Raw genomic sequence first — 21,771 nt, 5'->3', positions numbered from 1 at the left:
TTATTTGGTCTGTAAAGGATAAAACAGCTTATCTCTATATGTGTACAAGGACTTAAGAACTTGTTTGAGGGAGTAGTGCCAAGAAAAGTAAGAAGCATGAAAGCAAGAAGCCATTCTTTATCTTTCCAATAAATTTTTAAGTCTTTCCAACATGGCAATTTCTTCTCAAGAAGAACCCACCTTCTAGATTACATTTTGTGGACATCGAGGCTCTTAGCTTAAGTTGTAAAAGTTTTAGATCCTCTTCAACTATTGATATTGTAGTTTTTGTCTAAAAATTGCAGAAAAGAGAGGTATTCTTAAAAGTGAGGCACAGGAAGAATTCACAGGTACTATGGGACTCTTACAAAGAACTATACCTGAGAGACATCCATCATCTGCTTAATTTGATCTTTGATCTTCTCGTTCCGATCACCTAAAAAACAAAAGACTTTAGCTTTTTCTTTCCTTACTTTTAACTCTTTATTCTCCTAACTTCCCTAAACTAAAGAATGATTGTGTTCAAACACTGGAAGAAAAAAATCAATTAAATAATTATACTGATTAGACTAATGACTTTTAAGAGAATTGCAAGCTTAGATTTAAAAAAAAAAGAGAGAGGTGAATTTCAGACTGGGGTTGTGGCTCAGTGGTAGAGTGCTCACCTAGCATGTGTGAGGCACTGAGTTTGATCCTCAGCATAAAAATAAATAAAAGTACTGTGTCTGTCTTAAAAAAAAAGGTGAATTTCTAGTTTGCACAACTAAAATGTTATCTATGCTATTCTTGTAAGATAAAAGCTTTTCTTCTCTCTCAGATCTATCTTCACCTGGGCAATAAGTGTCTTGTTTAGAAAGATTCAATCCTCTATTTTCTCCCTGAATCTACTACCAGGTGTGGTTTGAAATACTTGCTATGTAAGCAATATCCAACATGGGAGAAAACATCTGGAAATATTTTCCTCATCAGTAAACACTGTTACACTCCCTCTCTAGCTTTCTGATAGTCTCTAGCCTCTGTTCTCACAGCCTTAGTTTATGTTTCCAACTGCCTCCGGACTGACTGTGGACCTTAAAACCACAGAGCCATAGAGATGATGAGTATCAAAATCAAGTATCATCTGCATAAGTTAAGAAATAAATTTCTCTTACTGTACAATGTTCAATACTTAGAGGTATAGGATATGACTATTGTAGCTGCAGTGTACTTACTAGTTTTCAATAGGATAGAAAAAGTCAGTGTTCTTCACATGCCTATTGCTACATTATACCCCAACAACCCCCCTCTGCCAATGCAACAGACATATCTATAGATCCAGTGATATGTGTCTACAACCCTGAAGCTTAAGAAGAAATTAAGCCAGCTGAAAAGTGGCATCTGTATACTTAAAGACAGGAAAGCAAAAAAGGATTCAACCTCCCTGAGACTGATCTTACCTGCTAACTCTCCATTGGTTAATTCATCTGACTCATCTCGACTTTGATCCTCAGATTCAGATTCACATTGAAACCGATTCAACTGTGTGACGTGATTAGTCAAAGCCTAGAAAAGAAGCAAAAGGTTGGAAGACTCTCGATTTTAATTCAGAAGATTTCAGGAGAATTCATGAGATGAAACATATATTTGGAGTATAAACTTACATTAATAGTATCATCTTTTTGACTAAGAGCTACTTGTAAATCTTTCTGGGTCTTCTCAAATGATTTCATTTGTTCACTGAGCTCAGCGTGTGATGTACTCCAGTCTTTTACTTCCTGCTGCAACTGAAAAGTCAAAACACATGAATTCCTATGGGTTAGGGAGGGGTTTCTGCACTGGATATATCAGGACTACAAGACTTAGACAAAGAAATAGAGAGCCATACTCCTTGGTGGCCTGCCTCAATCAAGGGGGTTGAGACCTTGGTTAAGGAAGAGGGCAGAGTGGCCCCAACTCTCACAGCTGCAGTAAGAACATCAGAGCTATCAGGAAGTTGACCCTGTTTAATGCATTCCCCAGAAAATTGCTGCCAATTCAAATAATTTATCTCCAGCAGGAATGGCTGGGCACATATGACTGTCTCCTAAATTTAGATTCCTTATCATGTAATCTTCCCTTGGCCGGTGAATCAGTAACTATTCAAAAGAGGATCATAAAATACTTAATTTTCTGGTTTAAAAAGTTTCTTTGAGGCTATGCAAGTTAATAACTGATTGACATTTGATAAGAAAAGCAATAATCCAAAAATCCAAAACAGATGGAGACCATATATATGCACTCAATTTGGGGAGCATTGTTTAAACTTTGCATATCTAGAAAAGGTCCTACATGAAAATTCCTTACCTCAGAAACAGATCCAAGAAAGATACAAGATAATGATATTCACTTCTCTAGTTTACATTATGTATGACATCAAATTTTCTTTACCTGCTCTTTCTCCTTCTTAAGCATGGTATTTTCTTTCTGAAGCTGACAGCATTTCAACTTCACCTTCTCTTCACGAAGCTTAGCTTCAGTAAGGAGAATTTGAAGCTAATGAAAAACACTACAGTTAGTGAATTAATTCCAAAGAAGAAACAAAGTTATACTTTCCCAAACAAGACATCATATAGTTCTCATTTTTTGCACATTTTAGCACACCTCAAATTTTTGGTCCGCAACAAAACTAAGATGTAGTACTAATATCCGTTAGCAATAGTTGGCAGCTTTACCTCTGAAAGTTCAGAAGTATTTACTGAAATGACATCTTTAAGCTTCTCTATAGATTTCTTATTTTCCATTATCTGCCAGGTGAAAACAGAACACAAAATATGCATTAGGATTTCAGTAGAAATACTGATATGTGTGTGTGTGTGTGTGTGTGTGTGTGTACGTACACATACATATATATACTAAAAAAGATAAACACAACAAAATTTTTGTCAATCCATCCCATTACATTTCAGGTAAATGCAGGGGATCCAGCTTTGGACTAAGCAAAAAATCAAGAACTGAAAGAGATGAGGGAAAATGAAGTCATAAATATTTCATGACATCCACAACCTTACTGTTTATGAGATAACCAGAAAAAAAGTTCAAAGTATAGAAAAATCATAATGCAATAAGTAAATAAAATGTTTTAGAGCATAGAAAATTAACTAATTAATTACTGTTTCAAGTAAACCAGTTCAAATTAGTAATTTTTTTCTAGTGATAGAGAAAAAAATTTCCCAAGATCATTTTTAAAATTTTCTTATCTGAAGTAAAAAATGATAAAATTTAAGGAAGAATAGACTAATCTCACATACAGAAGAATTCCAAAAAAATTATAAAGATACTTGCTCCTTAAGGAAGTGGACATAAATCTGCAATCTTTGTTTGCAATGCCTGGGATTGAATCCTGGGCCTCATGCATGCTAGGCAAGTGCTCTACCATGAGCTGCATCCTGAGCTTGTAACTCTTCATACTTTAACTGTGGGCTGTGCATGGTAACTTCCAAAGAATACAATATGAAAAGGATTGGAAAGAATTTTTACAGTGGAGAAATCTGATAAATACTACCTCAGCTAGGTGATCAAGCTTACTTGGGGGTAGGATATTTCAGAACACACTCTCTACCATCTTTTGCAACTTTTATGTAATTACAGAAACTTATAGAAATTGAAAATGAAATATGTAAGTAAAAATTTTTTAAGTTGTTGTATCAGTACTTAAAAGTTCCACAAAATGGGCAGAAGTGGTTTCAACTTCCTTGACTCCTAATCTTACTTTAGTTAACAGCTGGACTAAGTTCAACTTAACCAATTTTACAAAATATTTCAAAAGCCAAATTGCAGTAATACTTAGCAGCAAAACTCTTACCAAGTCCTGATTCTTAGCTTTCTGTTCTCTCTCAGATTCTAACATAACATGAAGACTTTTAGCTCCCTCATCCAGAAGTTCTTTAGCTTTTTCAAGAAGCTTCATTTTATCCTGGAAAAAAAGGTGTCAAGATTACTCACTCATTACATTTACTTTTGAGTTTAGAATGTAATTCCCCCCAAAGAAGGGATTTTTACCTTATAATTAGTTGCTTCATCAGAAAGAATCATATTTTGTTTCATGGTCTCTTGAACCTGTTTCTTTGATTCCTTCATCTATGTAAATAAAGCATTCAGAATTAAGATACACAAATTATAGTGCTACCATACAAGTTACTTCCAGACAAGTGACCCTTTCCATAAGAAAGCAGTACTTAATACATATGACTGTTTAGAATTTGGATGATTTGTAGGAAATAATGAAACAAAAATTTTAAAATATGATTTTTAAATTAAAACAGGTAGGAATGATTCAAGCTAGAACCAAGGGAGAAAGAAACAAAAAAATAATTATACCTTCTGTTCATAATTTGACAATTTCTGCATTAGTTCTTCATTTTCTTTCATGAAATTGTTCACCTTTTTGGAAATTTGCTGTTCATTGACTAAAAGGGGGAAATACACAAGATTATTACAATCACTAAATGAAATTCAATTACTCAATCTACTAAAAGCAAAGACATGTTATATGGTACTATGAGGAAATACTTCTTAGCATAACTATTATGCTTTTAAAAAGCAATCTATGCTTGTTAGCAATAAGAGTATAAAAATTATTAGAATTTAAGAAAAATATAAGAACAATGATATTTTGCTGGGTGCAGTGGTTCACACCTGTAATCCCAGTGGCTCAGGAGGCTGAGCTAGAAGGATTCCATGTTCAAAGCCAGCCTCAGCAAGAGCGAGACACTAAGCAACTAAGTGAGACTTGGTCTCTAAATATAGGGGGTTGGCGATGTGGCTCAGTAGAGTGCCCCAGAGTTCAATCCCAGGAACCCCTCCCATCCAAAATGATATTTCAATTTAAGCTTATTTCACAGATGGGAAATACAGTAAAGTGTTGTAGCTTGATATTCCCCCCTTCTCAAAACACTTTCTTTTCCGAAAATGGAATCATTTAATTCTTTGCAAAGAAAAACAGAAATGAAAACATACTGATTCACATTACCATTCTTCAAATTATCTACTCAATTACTTAATGCATGATTAAATCATTAGCATAGAAATACTCTTCAAATGTAATACATCTGCATTACATCAATATTCAAAGTTAATCTGCCCCAAATTAAAACTTATCATCTCCCTATCCACAATTTGTTGCTCCTCTTTATCTCCTATCTCAGAGTTGGAACCATCATCATCTACTCTATTATCCATGCTAGCAACCTAGGAATAGTAAAATTTTCAGGAGGTAAAAAAGATAATAGACATTAAAAGTCACTGTATCTACTTCTAACATACATAAAACACACATCAAACACCAATACAAAGGGTTATTACAAGTTTAAGAAACCTAAAAATTTACCTTGATATACTCTATCTTTTACCTAGAAGAGAGAAAAAAGATTAAATTTGATGTCAAACATCTGCTCAATAGAAACAGCATTCCTAAAACAACAGTTAGAATCATAACCAAGTGAGAATTTAATAACATTCTGGTTCAGGATAATAATTTATAGGATTAAAAATAAGTAAAGGTTAACAAGCCTTTTAAATTTAATTGGTAGTGATATTTCATAAATAGCCTCTGACATAAAAACACTAAGATATGTACCTTATTTCACAGCAAAGATGTGTGTATGTGTGTGTGTGTGTGTGTGTGTGTGTATACTCAAAATCATTTACTTGACAATTCTAAATAACCAGGATAAAGTCTAGAAACAATGACTATTCAAAAGAAATCTGAGGAAACAATATTAAATGCATAATCTTTGTACTAAGATATGCCACTTTCACTCACCAGAAAACATCTTAGAACTCCAATTTAAATTTGGCTATTGGCTGAATTTAGAAACTAAGAGGCTACATCATCTTATTTCTGCAAACCACTAAATATATAGCAAGAAATCTGAAAGGAAAGACTGTTTGAAGAAAATGCACAAGCAATAAAAGAAATGACAATTAACATATTCTGGAAAGTACAAAAACAATCATTTCCAAAAAACAGCAATAAACTACCTGATAATAAAACCTAAGCAGAAATTTTTTTAAAAATCACTAAATTTCTTTGTAACTTAGCATATTACTTGTCCTTTCAAATGTTATAAATGGTGATGGGATATTCAGATGTGTCCACGGATCATCCAGGGGATCTTCGTAACAGGAAATTGCATTCAGAAAACTCCAACACAGAAAAAAATGAACATTTCTTTAATGTCATAGCCTTGCTAACCTTTTACTCAAAATGACAACAGAGGAAAATGGGAAGTAGCATAAAAGCAGTCATCTAAGGTAGGGAGACTAAAGTTTTAAAGTCAAATGCTGAAACTGAGGAGCAACAAGCTAGGAACCACATCGCACATAACCTAGTGAAAAGAGAAACAGGTACCAGGGTTCTTGAAATGAAAGAAACAAGAGAGAGAAATATAAAATGTTTTCATGTTTTTCCCTTCTCTTTATCCTTCTATTTCCTTTTTCCTTTTAGCTGAGAAAAAGTTCAATGAGATTAGAAAATTCCTCACAGGAATCCAGGCAAACAATTCTTCTATTTAAGAAGGGAATACTTTTTAAGAGATTTTACACTCAATTGTACAAGGAGAGGAAACTTATCTTAACAATGATATGTCTGAAATAATTAAGAAATCAGAAAAAGAACACTCAGATTTGAAAAGATTTGTATCCAATGTTTTTGGCCTCTTTAACTGTTAGGCTTTTCATATGCAAAGTCCATTTACCTAAAATAATTTTCTTCCAATTATGTTAAATAACTATGAAACAGAATGACCTACAGTACAAACATAAGTATGTATAAGCGCATATATATACATGTGTATATATACATATACACATATATACACACACACACACACACACACTTATACATATATGTACACACATACACAGAGATAGACTAATTCTGCTCAGGAAAAAAAAAAACCTTAATGAACAAAACATTTAATGGATTTTTGGACAACACATAATCTATACTTCCAAATAAAAAGGTATTTTCTGTACATATGATAAAATCATAAAATCTGGGAAAAATTTATATAAAAGACTGGAAAAAATATATCATCTCCTTTTTCTCATTTTACTGTATTTCTTTGCAGCATTTCCCCCTGTTTGTATGTTTATATTAACATACAGTTCATCAACATTTAAATCTTAGTTTCTGCTTTTTTTTCCCACTTCACTTCCCACTTAATTGTGAGCATTTTCTGTACCTCAAAACTTTGAAATAAATAAATCTGCCTACTATTCCACTAATCGAACATACAATAACCCCTAAATGAATTATGTTGTGCTAAGTCTTCAATCTAATATACTGTTCCATTGAAAAACATTACCAAAATCTTCAAAGCATAGTTATTTCTTTTAGATTACTAGACATATATGCTACATAAAAGGATATTTATCTAACCTATCCCATCTTTTATCCCACTTTTAAGACTTCTGATACATATGAAACTACTGGTCAGGATGGCTGTAAGAATTACCAGTTCTACCAACTGCACCCACACTAAATTATTTTATAATGTTAGTTTGACTTAAACCACTATTTTGTGTTTTAGCAATTGAAAAAGAAAAAAAGGGGGGGGGCAGTGACTATATAAAATAATCCTTGTGCTTATGTGCTAAGGTATAAGTAAGTTAATTTACTCACAAGAGCAGTTCCCAGAGAAAATGACAAAGGATACAATCCCAAAGAAAACAGTGAATACTACAGGCTTCCATGGTAGTCCATAAAAATCAGGCCCAGGTTGAGTATCATCAGGCAATGTAGTAAACAGCTTAAACAGACAAATTAGAAGAAATGGGAAACCTTAAATTTATAACAAAACAGTCACAAAGAATCATGGCAATTCTAAACCAACTTCCTCATCAGAAATCCACCTCCTCAATATTTTCCAATAGCTTCTTCAAGAGAGAGGATACTGGCAGTCTCATATTTTTTGTTCGCTTCCAGTGTTTTCAAGTATAATGAATCTAAATACTTTTTAAAAATATTTATTTATGTATCTTTAGTTTTAGGGTGGACACATTGTTTTGTTTTTATATGGTGCTGAGGATCGAACCCAGTGCCTCATGTATGCTAGGCAAGCGCTCTACCACTGAACCACAACCCCAGCCCGAATCTAAATACTTTAAATTGAGCATACATTTCCAGTTTGTAACAGGCCCTATATCATCACATTGTCTAACACCTGGCTAGAATCCCTCTGGATCATTCTTTTCTCTTAGATAACCTGGTTTTTATAATTTAAAATATTCATTTAAGACAAAACTTAAATATATGAAAGAACTAATTAATTTTATGGCAACAAATAAAAACAATGACGATATATGTATAAGATTTTAAATCTTACTTCCATTCCACTCTTATATACAGATACGTGACATGTAATTTCAGACAACTCTTGAAAACTGGCTTAGATAAACTTCTCTGAATTTAACATCCTTCTATAAAATTCAGAGCCTAATTTTAAATGGTTGCTCAAAGGCAGTGCAGTAAACACCTGCCTACTCTTCCCTGTTTTCACCGCCCTCTACACGTAATAGGAGATAACTGTCACTTGGGCCCAATTCCCCAGCAGTCTCCTTAGGGAAAAGACCCGTAGTAACATTAGCTGTTTGGATTGTTGGCTGCATTTCAGAACATACCATGAGGTTGTCACCTCTATTCCGTCAAAAAAAAAGTGCAAGTGGGGAAAGCTCAAGTACACTCTCACCGGCCTCGCTTAACCATACAGTCACGTCCTGCCTGCCTTGGGCCTGACACACTCCATTTCTCCGTCTCCACGACAGTCAGTGCACCCACTCCGCCAGAACTCAGCCACCCGACAGGGGTCCCAGGAGCTCTGGGTCCCCCAGGGAAACAGTGACAGAAGGCACAGTGGCAGGCTCTGAGTCCATGGTGTAGGGACAGCTGAGTGGAAGCGACGCTTCCCTGCAGAACAGCACAGGACCCTCTCTTTCACCGTTTCCTACTTCAGTAGGACCCAGCGCAGGGGGCGGGTACTGGGAGTGAACTTTGCCTTCCTCCACCACAGGCGCTTTCCGCCCAAGGCACGTAAAACCCATCATCAGAGGAAGCCCCTGGGTGGACTGCAGTGAGCAGATAGAGGATGCTGAGGGGCGTGGCGGAGAGCGGGAAGAACCAACTGTGGAGCCCGGCGGGGGACAGCGCCAGTAGAGCCAAGCGGAAGAGTCCAAATGAAAGGACACCAGAAAAAAAGAGGCTCACCTGTCCCCGGAACTGGGAGAGGACCGGCGATTTAGAAGGCCCTGGAGGAAGCCAGGGAAACTAGCAGAAGGGGATTATAGGCAGAGACTAGGAAAAAGGAGAAAGTCAGGCCTCCCAGCCCCACCCAGAGCAAAACCCTTTTGTCAACGTGTTGAGACACCAGGTACCTACCTGCCCCCAAAAGTGCAGACAGAAGAGGAGAAGCTTCTCCTGCTCCCTTCTAAAAGACTACTGCTCGGACTGGGCTTTCCTTCCCTGCTCACTCTAGTCCTGTTACTTTCTCCAATTGTGGATGACACTCTTTTTAAAAAAGCCTAACCCTAAGGAATCATGTCATTATCACCCCACGCTGGTGGCTTCATTTCTGGATGCCACATTTTAGGGTTGCATGACTTGTGGAAAAGAACAGAATCATGAATAGCCCGAAAAGCACGTGCTAAAAATTGAAGAAACTGGGGACATTTAACTTGGGGAGGAAATGAACATCTGTGGATCTTTAAAAATCTGTCGTCAAGTTGAATATAGTCAATTCAAAAGAACAAGAATAAGCAGGAAAGCACTGAAAAAGAAGAGCAATGAAGGGTACAGGGGGGGCAGACTATATAATTAATTCATGTACCCTCTTCCAAGCCCAGGAATACATAGAGATAGTGGGACAGAATAGAGAATCCAGAAACAGAACCAACTGGACATTTGGGGTACAATAAAAGTTAGTTTGGGGAAAATAGACTTTCTAATAAGTAGCGTTACCACATGGAAAATTATAAAATTGGATTTTTCTCTACTTATTCAAAAGATAAACTACAAATGGATAAGAAACATGAATGTAAAAATAGAAAATAAACAAGTACTAGAAAATATTAAATGAAATTTTCTATGTATTATGAGTGGGCAAAACCTGCCTCATTGAAAAAATCTTTCCTGGCTGTATCTAAACCTGCTACACACACACACACACACACACACACACACACACACACACAGTTTGACAATGACAAACTGAGAAAAAATATTTGCAACATATTATTGTCCAAAGAATCATGTTCCTGAAATATAAAGAACATTATAAATAAAATGGCCAGCAAACCTATACAAAAATGGGCTGAAGAAATAAACAGATCTCAGGAAAAGAAATGCAAATAGCTATAACATATGAAAACATGCTCTGCTTAGCTCATAATGAACAAAATACAAATTAAACCACACCAAGACACCATTTCTCACTTGCATTGGCAAGATCCAAACGTTTGACAACATACTCAGTAGGTGAGAGAATGTGGGGGAATACAAATTCTCAGACACTGCTAATAAGTATACAAAATGATACAACCCTTATGAATGAGATTTGGCAACATCTCCGCAAACTGCTTATATATTTACCTATTAACTCAACAATCCCACTTTTTTTTTTAACTTTTTCAGTGGTGGGGAAGGGTATCTTGGGCAAGTGCTCTACTGCTGAGCTATAGTCCACCAGCCCTAATTTCTAAAGATACTTGGAATACAACAACATATGTTTAAAACTTGTATTTACAAAACTATGTTATTCAAGCATTAATTATAACAATACAAGATGGTCACAAAAGGCTGAAACAACCGTCATCAATGAAAGTTGTTGAATAAACCAAAGAAGAAAGAAAATAATTTTAAATACTGCTAAGAGCTGGTTTCCAGAATACATTTTTTAAAAATGAAGTAGAGAAAAATATTTATAGAATACTATTTGTATCTTAGAAAGTGAAAAAAGATGAATATATTATTTCTTATAGCTTTGAGGTAAAACTGACATGCAATAAATTACATGTATTTAAAGTTTGCAATTGATGATTTACATCCTTTACTTCCAAAAATATTCTCATTCTCTAGGTAATTTTGCCCTTTGTCACCCTTCTTTCTTGCCCCCACTTTCCCATTCCTCCAGCAAAATGTCTTTTCTTAATAGATTGCTTTGTATTCCTCAAGTTTTATGTGTATGGGATAATATATTGTATTTTCTATGGCTTCTCTTATTCAGCATAATTTGAGATTCATCTACATCAGTTTATCTATCATCTATTTTTATTGCTGAGTAGCATTTCATTACATGTACATACCACAATTTGTCTATCATCTATTGATAGACATTTGGATTTTTTTCCAGTTTGGGGCTTTTACAAATAAAATAGCCAAGAACACTGATATAAAATTCCTCCTATTGCTATATAACTTATCTTTTCTTTGGAAAAGAATGGTTGGATATGACTGGTGTATGTTTACTTTTTTAAGAAGGTGATTCTACCACTTTATATCCCCACCAACTGTGTACCCATCCAGTTCCTCCATCTCTTCTCCAACCACTCAGCACAACTGTCTTTAATATTAGATATTTAATAAGTGTGTAGTGGTAACTCTTATGCTTCAAAATTGCATTTCCCTGATAATTATGTCAAGCATTTTTAATGTATTTACTATCTGTTTATCTTCTTTGATGAAGTGTTATTTTACAGGACTATATTTTTTTCTCATGCGTCCTAAGAGTTCTTCATATATCCTTGATGCAAGTCTTGATAAATGCTTTACAGTAATTTCCTCCCAGCTTGTGTTTTGTCTATTTCATTGACTTCAAAGTGTATTTTGAATTACAGAGGTTTTAGTTTGATGAATCCCACATTGTCAAATCCTTTTTAATGCTTTTGTTGTCAAATTTAAGAAATCTTTGCCAAACCTAAGTTCAACAAAAATTTTTCTCTTATTTTTTTTCCTAGAGGTTTTGTAGTTTTGAGTTTAATATTTAAGTCTGTGAGTTAATTCAGGTGTCTAATGCAAGGCATGGATCAATATTTTGCATATAAATATGCAGTAATTTCAGTACAATTTTCTGAAAAAAACTTTCCATTCTCTACTTGTCTTTCCATCTTTGTCAATGACTGTTGCCATATATATTGTGTATCTATTTCTGAATTCTTGGCTCTGTTTCAATATGTTTTGTCTGCAATCCTGATTATTGTAGCTTTAGAATTTTTTTTTCCTCTTCGTATGGTACTAAGGATTGAACACAGGACCTTGCATATGCTAGGCAAGTCCTCTAGCACTGAGCTACATCCCCAGCACTAGATTAAGTCTTGAAGCCACGTATTCTAGGTCTGTTGCAATCAGCTTGTCATTTTCTACAAAACTCTGCAGGGATTTTGATTGGAATAATGTTGACTCTGGTGATTAAACTGGGATGAATGGACACCTTAGTCTTCTGACTCATAAATTAGGTATATCTCTCCATTTAGGTTCTCTTTAAATTCTATCAGCAATATTTTATAGTTTTGAATATATACATTTTAGTTTTTGCCACGTTTATGTTTAAATACTTCATATTTTTATTCTATTGTACATGGAAATCTTTAAAATTTCAATTTCTAATTATTCATTGTTAATATATAGAAAATATAATTGCTTTTAGATGTAAATTTTATCTGTCAACCTTACAATAGCTTTTTTCTAGATCATACCAGATTGTATCTATATATATTCATGCTATCTGAAAAGAAAGAGAATTTTATTTCTTCCTTTCCAATCTGAGTGCATTTTATTTCTTTTTCTTGCCTTAGTATACTATCTATTTCCTTACTGCACCCCAGTACAATGCTGAATAGATGTAATGAGAGGAGACATCTCTGTTTGGTTTCTGATCTTGGGGAAAAGTATTCAATTATCAACCATTAAGTATGAGGTTAGCTGCATTTTTCAGAGGATGTTTTAAGCTCCCTTCTATTCCTAGTTTGTTGTTTGTTTTTCTACATCAATAATCAATGCTGAGGGGCTGGGGTTGATACTCAGTGGTAGAGCACTTGCCTAGCATGTGTGAGGCAATGGGTTCAAATCTCAGCACTGCATATAAATAAGTGAATAAAATAAAAGTCAATCAACATCTAAAAAAATTTTTTAAATAATAATCAGGGCTGATTTTTTTTACATGTCGATGCGATTTATTGTCACCTACTTGTACATGCATGATTTTTTTTACATGTCGATGCGATTTATTGTCACCTACTTGTACATGCACACAAAATAACAATATAATTTGGCCAATATTACTCCCCAACATTTCCCCCCTCTGCTATATTTTTTAAATGCTTGTTTTGTATCTCTCAAGCTAAACACAAAGATTGTGCTTTTAGATACATCAATGTGGTAAATTTCATTGATTTTCAAATGTTAAATAAATTTTGGATTCTTGACATAAATCCCCATCCTCCATCTAGTTTTTGTCTATGATGTATTTTCCTTTTACATATTGTTGTATTTGACTTAAATTTTTGTTTAGAATTTCTGTACAGATTCATTGGAGATCCCATAAGAGGTATGTGGTTTTCTTTTCTTATTATATCTTTGTCTTGGTTTGGTGTAGTGATAACACTGGATTCATAGGAGAAATATTTCCTTGCTTTAATATTCTACAAGGGTTTAGTATTACTACTACTATTAGGAATTAGTATCATTTCTTCCTTACAGGTTTAATTGGATCACCAATAAAGCTATCTTGGTCTTATATTTTTTTTCTTTGTAGAAAGGTTTTTACCTATACCTTCAATTTCTTTAATAGTCAACAAGGTTTATGAAATTGTCTGTTTTTCTTGAGTGAACTTTTGCAATTTGTGGCTTAAATAGAATTTCTTCATTTCATCTAAATTGCCAAGTTAATTAACATAAACTGTTCATAGTATCCCCATTATCAGTCTAGTATCTGTGAAATCTGTAGTGATATCCCTTCTCTGATTGCGAATATTGGTAACCCGTGTCTCCTCTTTTATTTCCCTCACTAGATGTTGATCAATTTTATTCATTGTGGTGAGCCGTTCCTGCGGACTGTGGTCGCCATTACATGATGGCGCTGGCTCCGTTGTGGTCTGTGAAGGACAACTCCATATCAAAGAGAGTTGGCGTGTTCCCAGCTCCTTATCAGAGAAAGTTGGCGTGTCATTTTCTAGCACCCTGTGAGAAGGGTACACGTGGCAGCTTTGCATTGGGGTTCGAGGTGCTTTATTAAGGCTGGGAGGGGCATCCAATTATTATTCCGGGTAGTAGAAGAATCATTAGAAGAATATCAAGGGCCTGAATAAACTGCTGAAAGAAGATTCCTGAGTCACGTCTTCCTTGCGGGCAAGGGGGTCGTGACAAGTGGTGCCGAGACCCGGGAGAAAAGAAACAAAGAAACACCCAGGAACCAGAACTTTCAGCAGTCAGGGAGGCGCGCCGGTAAGTCCCAGGTAAGGTGGGACCCGCTGTTAAAAAGCGGAGGCTCCTCTATACATAAAGAGGGAGCATTAAAAGGTACCTGCTCCTCTGTAAAAAGAGAGGGCGTTACATCTCATAGCAATTGCATTCTGTATTTTTGTTTTGTTTTCTGTGAATGTTCGTTTTGTTTTGTGTACTTTCACTTTCGATTTCTGTGTTTTCTTGTGTTGCGTCATGGGTGCTGTGACTTCAAGTCCACTCCTTCTAGCCCTCGATGGCCTTTTACGTTCCAAGGGACTGGAGGTGAAACGCAGTACCTTAGAGAAATTTTTACAGAGGGTAGATACAGCTGCACCGTGGTTTGCATTTTCAGGCAGCCTCACTACACCCAGCTGGGATAAATTAGGCAAAGACCTTGACTTTGCTCGTGAGCAGGGCATGCTAGAGGGCGGGGTGATACCCCTCTGGAAGATGGTCCGTAGTTGCCTTACGGATGGCCGATGCCAAGAAGCGCTTGTTAAAGGGCAGGAGGTTTTAGAACAATTGCATGAGGAAAAATCAGAAACAACAGAGAGTGAAGTGTCTCAGGAAGAGGGGAGTGTGCGGGGCGTGGAGAACGGGAGAAGACTGTATCCAGATCTCAGTGTGCTGCGCACGCCCCCATGCGAAAGTGGGTCAGAGGCAGAAGATGCTGAGGAGGAGGAGATAAGAACGCTGTCCCGGCAGTTAGGGAGTTTAGGTACAGGGAACAGAGATAAGCAAGGGCTCAAGAACGGGCGGCCTCCCGATCCGCCTCCGTATGGCGGGGGTGTTTCAGGCTGCCGCTGCTTTCTTCTGTTCCTCAGGGCTGGCATATCATTGCTATTGACATTAAAGACTGTTTCTTTTCTATTCCTTTGCATCCTAAAGACTCACAGCGTTTTGCCTTCACCCTTCCCTCGTGTAATCACGAGGAACCAGATCAAAGGTTTGAGTGGGTTGTTTTACCACAGGGAATGTCTAACAGTCCTACGATTTGCCAGATGTATGTAGGGAAGGCACTCGCACCTCTCAGACAACAATATCCTTCCATTAAGATTATTCATTATATGGATGATGTATTATTGGCAGCCAAATTAGAACAGTCAGTTTATGAGGCCTATAAAGACTTGGTGAAGTTGTTAGCTCAGTATGGATTACATATTGCACCTGAGAAGGTTCAAACAGAGGATTCTATTCAGTATTTGGGAGCGACGATTAAATATGACATATTAAAACCACAAAAAGTTACTATAAGAACTCAAGATCTCCAAACTCTAAATGATTTTCAAAAACTGTTTGGAGATATTAATTGGATAAGAGGTTATTTACATATTCCTAATATCGTGCTCCAGCCTTTGTATGCTATTCTTAAGGGTGATCCAGATCTTACTTCCCCTCGTACCCTCACTAAAGAGGCCAGAGCGGCCCTTATAAAAGTAGAAGAAGCTATACAACATGCCACTCTATGCAGGCTCCAGAGTGATAAACCTTTCCAGTTATGTGTGCTTGCCACTATGCGGCAGCCTACTGTAGTACTGTGGCAAGATGGGCCTTTACTATGGATCCACCCACATGTATCCCCAGGAAAATCTTTAGAATACTATCCTGATGCTGTTGCAGCGTTAGCACTTAGAGGGATTCAACAGAGCATTCAATTTTTTGGACAAGCACCTTCTTCTCTTATCATACCCTATTCTAAAGTTCAACTTAATGTTTTGTGTGCTACTCTGGACAACTGGGCCATTCTATGTTGCTCGTTTCAGGGGGATATTGATAATCATTACCCTTCTCATCCATTACTCCATTTTGTTAAAGAGCATCCTATCATTTTCCCTAAAGTAACTTCACCCACTCCAATTCCGGGGGCTGTTAACATTTTTACTGATGGCTCTAAGTCTGGAATGGGAGCTTATGTGATTAATGACTCTCCCCCTGTCTAGCATCAATTTGCTCCTGGAAATCCACAATGGGTAGAACTGCAAATTGTCATTGAAGTTTTTAAACAGTGTTCTTTTCCTTTCAATCTCATTTCGGACTCCATCTATGTGGTGCAGGTGCTCAAAATTCTGGAGGCTGTAGGAGCTATTAGTGACACCCATGCTTTGTCTGCTTACTTTAATCAGCTTCAACAGCTTATCCGTAGCCGTACTGCCCCCTTCTATCCAATGCACATTCGGGCTCACACCTCTCTTCCTGGCCCGTTATCACAGGGTAATGCCTGTGCTGACTCGGCAACTAGAAGCCAGTTGGTATGCTTGGCCTCCTCCTTAGAAGAAGCTAAATTGTTTCACCACAACTTTCATGTCAATGCTATGACACTGCGCAGACGTTTTTCCATCTCCAGAGCAGATGCTTGTCAGATAGTATTACAATGTCCCCATTGTGTCACATTTCTTCATCCTCCTACTTATGGTGTAAACCCACGAGGATTGAAGCCATTGGTCGTCTGGCAAATGGACGTCACTCACGTGCCTGACTTTGGTAACCTCAAATATGTACATGTTTCTATTGACACATACTCTAGAATTATTCATGCTTCTGCTTTATCGGGAGAAAAGGCACGTAATGTTATTACTCATTGCTTAGAGGCATGGGCAGCATGGGGTGCACCTGCATCCCTTAAGACTGATAATGGACCTGCTTATACTGGCAGACAGTTTACATCTTTTTGTTCTACTATGGGAGTACAACTTGCTCATGGGTTGCCTTACAATCCTCAAGGGCAAGGCATTGTTGAACGTGCCCACTGCACCTTAAAAGAAACCTTAGAAAAACAAAAAGGGGAAATAGGAGTTGACCACACTCCTAAAGAACGCCTGTCCTTAGCTCTTTTTACCATTAATTTTTTGAATTTGGATATTCATGGCCGCTCTGCAGCTGATAGACATGTGTCCCCTCAGCCTTCTGTGACTGGCTATGTTAAGTGGAAGGATGTTCTTACGGGCCAATGGAACGGCCCTGACCCCGTGCTGACATGGGCACGAGGATCTGTATGTGTTTTTCCCCAGGATCGCACGGAGCCGCTGTGGATCCCTGAACGCCTGACAAGAAGAGTCTCGAGATCTACTAACCAGCAGCAGGAGGTGCCACAACAGTTCCATGATGAGGAGCTTCATTCTGATGAGTGCTCTGGCTCTGATGCTGGTGCCAACGGTATAGATGACACCAATGCAGTGGTGGGCAGTGGCACGGGCATGGCCAATGCCAATGCCAGTTCATAGTAATTCTAGTGTCCTCCCCACTCTTTTTTCTACCTCATGTGAGATGTCTGCTCCTTGTACCTCTCCTAGAGGGGACATGGAAAATATTTTTAATCAGTTTCAAGTTAATCTCACAGGAGTTTTTTGTTTCAGTCTTGGGAACACTAATTGTATTAGCCTTAAGACCAAAAATTTGACTAACTGGGAGGACCCATTGCGGTCCAGTCGAGTCTCAGGGAGTATTCTCAGTGCTGTATTGAGCCAAGTAGTTTCAGGGAAGCAATCAGGCTCAGGGACCCCCACAACTAGCTCTGTTTTAAACATAACTACTTTAGCTATTATCTCCGAGGTATTAATCCCAATGCCTCCTTCTTCTAATAGTACTTGCTATGCCACTCATTTCAAGGCCTCTCCTTACTGTACCCCTAATTTTGGTTTTCCCCCGACATTTACGCCTTGTCAGGATCATTCTTGGGAGAAACATCAAGTTGCTAAAGGTTTCTCCTTTTCCCCCCCTCTGAAGAGATATGTTTATAACTTTAACAACAATGCCAACTCCTCTACAGGAACAGGTTGGTCCTGGTTTCAATGGCTAATTTCCAATGAGAAGGGGGCTTCAGCCGATATTTCCGCATTGGCTCAATTACTAGAAGCCAAAAGTTGGCTGGCTAATGTTTCTGGCACTACTAAGGAGAGTGAACGAGGTAATAGGCTTACATCTGTTTCGTTCAACTCTCTGTTACATTATGCCACATTGCCTCCTGCAATGGTCTGTATCCAATCCCCGTTCTTGTTCCTTTTAGCTAATCACACCTCGTCGGGGATGCTGGATTGTTCTCATATTACCTGTCTCTTATCTGAGTGTTGGAATGGTTCTTGGACTGTAGCAGTAATTATGAAAATTCCAACTTTTGTCCCAATCCCAGTCACTGCGGATCCAGATAAATTTCCTATTGTAGAGCTACTTAGAGTCCGCAGAGATTTTGGAATCACAGCAGCTATAGTGACAGCCGTGGCGGCATCTGCTGCTAAGCAGTTACGGCCGGAGTAGCCATGGCCAGTCAAGTACAAACTGCTGCCACTATTAATCAAGTTGTTCAACAAACGTCCACTATACTTGAATCACAAAATGCGATTAATCAAGATATTTTGTCAGGGATTTTAGCTACCAACCAAAGAATAGATTTTCTTCAAGCTCAGGTAGAAGAATTGGCTGACCTAGTACTTTTAGGCTGCATTGACCAACGTGCACATTTATGTATAACCTCTGTCAGATTTAATGATTCCAGGAATGCTTCCCACATCATTGGTGGATATCTGGCCGGAAATTGGTCCATGGAAGCGGAAGACATGATCCAGTCTCAACTAACCCAGATAGCTGTCTTGAATAGTACCCGTGTCGATCCCGTGACTCTGGGTCAATTCACCAATTGGATATCTTCTGCTTTTTCCTTTTTTAAAGAGTGGGTGGGAGTAGGCATTTTTGGTGCACTGTGTTGTTTTGGTATGTTCCTCTGTTTGTGGTTTCTCTGTCGCCTTAAGGCTCGTAGTGCTCAAGATAAGGCTATGATCGTACAAGCTCTTGCTGCTTTAGAAACTGGCAACTCGCCACAGGTTTGGCTTGCGCATCTTAAGCACTAAACTTTTGACATGGTCGTTGCACCCCAAGTTATTATAACATTGCACTGGGTACGACATGTCCTTCTTTTGTATTCCTCTTAGTGCTGGAAAGCCCTTGCACTCTGCGGGTCTTGTTGCCATTGCACGCAGAAGGGTTTCCACACTGGTCTTTATCTATCACTTTAAAGTCCGTGCCTTTCTTTCAGGGTGCTGCCAACTTGTTTGTAGTTGTACTTCTGCATGGCCACAGTTCAACCTCAGCTATTCCCTCTTACTCACCATCGTCACGATACAGGATGCGAGGCAAGGCACTGCACTTGAGTGATCCATTGAGAAGAGGGACCTCAAGGGGAGCATGTCCTATTGCATGCGGGTTTGACGTGTCTCCGCCCCGCCCCACGAAAAAAGCTATATATTAAGCTATAACTCTGTTTTCTAATCTTAGTGCTTCAGGGTTTAGAATATACATCTTTAATTTGTCACAATCTACCTTCAGATGATACTATATTACTTCACATATTCAATAAGAACATTACAATAGTTACTACCCTTCTGAGATTTATACTGTTGTCATGTATTTTACTTTACGTGTTTTCTAAGTCCCATACTACACTGATATTTGTCTTTAAACAGTCAATGACTTTTTAAAATGTTCAAATAAGAAAAATTATTTTAAATATTTATGCACACAGTCACCATTTTCAGTGTTCTTTACTCCTTTATTCCATTATTTCCATCTGTTGTCTTGGTGCAAGTGTAGGTGAATTCTTTCAGCTTGTATGTCAGTACAAGTCTTCATTTTAGAAAGATATTTCACTGGGTATGATATTATCGGCCAACATTATTACTCTTCAAATATATTAAAGGTATCACTCCACTATGTTCTCTTATGCCTAATTTCTGACAAGAAATCTGATGTCATCCTTAGTTCTTCTCTACATAAATGTCTTCTCTAACTGCTAAGATTGCTCTTTATCACTGGTTTTGAGCAATTTATTTATGATATAATATACCTTGATATAGCTTTATTCATGATTTTTGTACTCTAGTCCCATTTAATATCTTGGATCTGCAGATGTACAGTTTTCACAAATTTTTGGCCATCATTTCTTAAAAATATTTTTCTGAATACCTCTCATCGCTGAACTTGAAACTGTCCCACAGCTCACTGATGCTCTGGTTCACTTTTCTTTAACAGAAGAAATTTTCCTTGTTTCATTTGGGGTACTTCTCCTGCTATGTCCTCAAGTTCAGTAACAATTTCATCACAATGCTTATTCTGGCAATAATCCCATCCACTGTGTTTATCATATATTTTCAACTCTAGAAGTCTGATTTTCTTAAAATATATCTTCTATATCTCTTTTTACCTTTTTAACACACGAAATATAGTAGTAATAACTTTTTTAAAAAATGCCATTACCTCATTCTAACATCTCCGCTAGTTCTCAGTTGGCTTTGATTGGATGATTCTTCTCCTCATCATTGTGGATTGTATTCTTCTTGCTTCTTTGCATGCCTGGTAAGCTTTGATTCGATGCCATACATTATGAATTACTATTCTTAATATTTCGTATACAATTAAATTACTGGAAACAATTTGATTCTCTTGGGTCTGAATATTTGTTAGGTATGACATAAATTGTAATAGTCCGAGGTAACACCCTTCTGATTATTCTACCCAACTTGGTTAGATAGTTTTTTCCAGGTGCTATTCTGGTCCCTGTGTTAGGACCTGTTCCTTCTAATCACTTAAGATGCTTTCTCTGACTTGCTAAGCAGTTTCATCACACTTATGTGCAGATCAATACCCTGATGAACACTCAGAGAGCCTTTCACAGATTTCCAGAATTGTCTCTCAATGTAGCAACCTTCTTTTGGTACTCCACCCTGTGAATTCTAGTCACTTTGGTTTTCCTGGAATCTCAGCACCATCTCTCAATTCATGGTATCTTCTGGTTCTGCCTGACTTCCCCTTCTTTGTCATGGCTTGGGAATCTCTTAACATAGTAAAAGCTGGGGCAACTAAAGAGCTCATAGCATTTGTTCTTTATGTTTCCAGAATCATTCTTTGTTGCTTGATCTTCAATGTTACTGGATCTTCAAATTTTATGTTTGTGGGTTTTTTTCATATTTATTTTAGTTGTTTCAGTTGGGAAGGTGAAGCCAGTACCTATATAAAGCTATCATAGCTAGATGTAAAAATCATTTGCTTTTCTTTTTCTTTTTATGGTGCTGGGGATTGAACACATGGCCTCATGTATGGTAGGCAAGTGCTCTACCACTGAGCTACATATCCCTTTTCTCATTTGCTTATTTTTTTAATAGCAGAATGCATAATGAAATAAATTTTAAAAGTTAACTATAAAAGAGAGTAACATCAGGGTAGACAGAACTGGGACAAAAGCTAGAGTTTTTTCAAAATCAGGCAGGAGAATCACAAGTTCAAAGCTAGCCTCAGCAACTTAGCAAGTCCCTACACAACTTAGTGAGAACTATCTCTAAATAAAAAATAAAGAG

The 21,771-nt window shown here is 37.3% G+C and overlaps 1 protein-coding gene across 1 annotated transcript; it reads right to left on the bottom strand.

Annotated features, from left to right (window-relative positions):
- Nucleotides 1–121: 121 nt before the first annotated feature.
- On the bottom strand, nt 122–5,400 carry LOC144375111 (transport and Golgi organization protein 1 homolog). Its single transcript, XM_078038665.1, has 10 exons — nt 5,324–5,400; nt 4,315–4,403; nt 3,997–4,074; nt 3,800–3,910; nt 2,670–2,741; nt 2,386–2,490; nt 1,620–1,742; nt 1,416–1,521; nt 360–415; nt 122–271 (listed from the first exon to the last, which is right to left on the bottom strand). Exons 2-10 carry the CDS (start codon nt 4,363–4,365, stop codon nt 137–139), a joined length of 837 nt encoding a protein of 278 aa, XP_077894791.1. The 5' UTR covers nt 4,366–4,403; nt 5,324–5,400; the 3' UTR covers nt 122–136.
- Nucleotides 5,401–21,771: the final 16,371 nt, after the last annotated feature.

The sequence above is a fragment of the Ictidomys tridecemlineatus genome, chromosome 2 (genome assembly GCF_052094955.1).
Source record: "Ictidomys tridecemlineatus isolate mIctTri1 chromosome 2, mIctTri1.hap1, whole genome shotgun sequence".
In the NCBI taxonomy this organism is placed as follows: domain Eukaryota; kingdom Metazoa; phylum Chordata; class Mammalia; order Rodentia; family Sciuridae; genus Ictidomys; species Ictidomys tridecemlineatus.
Note: the sequence above shows the minus strand (reverse complement) of the source record. Positions and strands in the feature narration are given on the sequence as shown.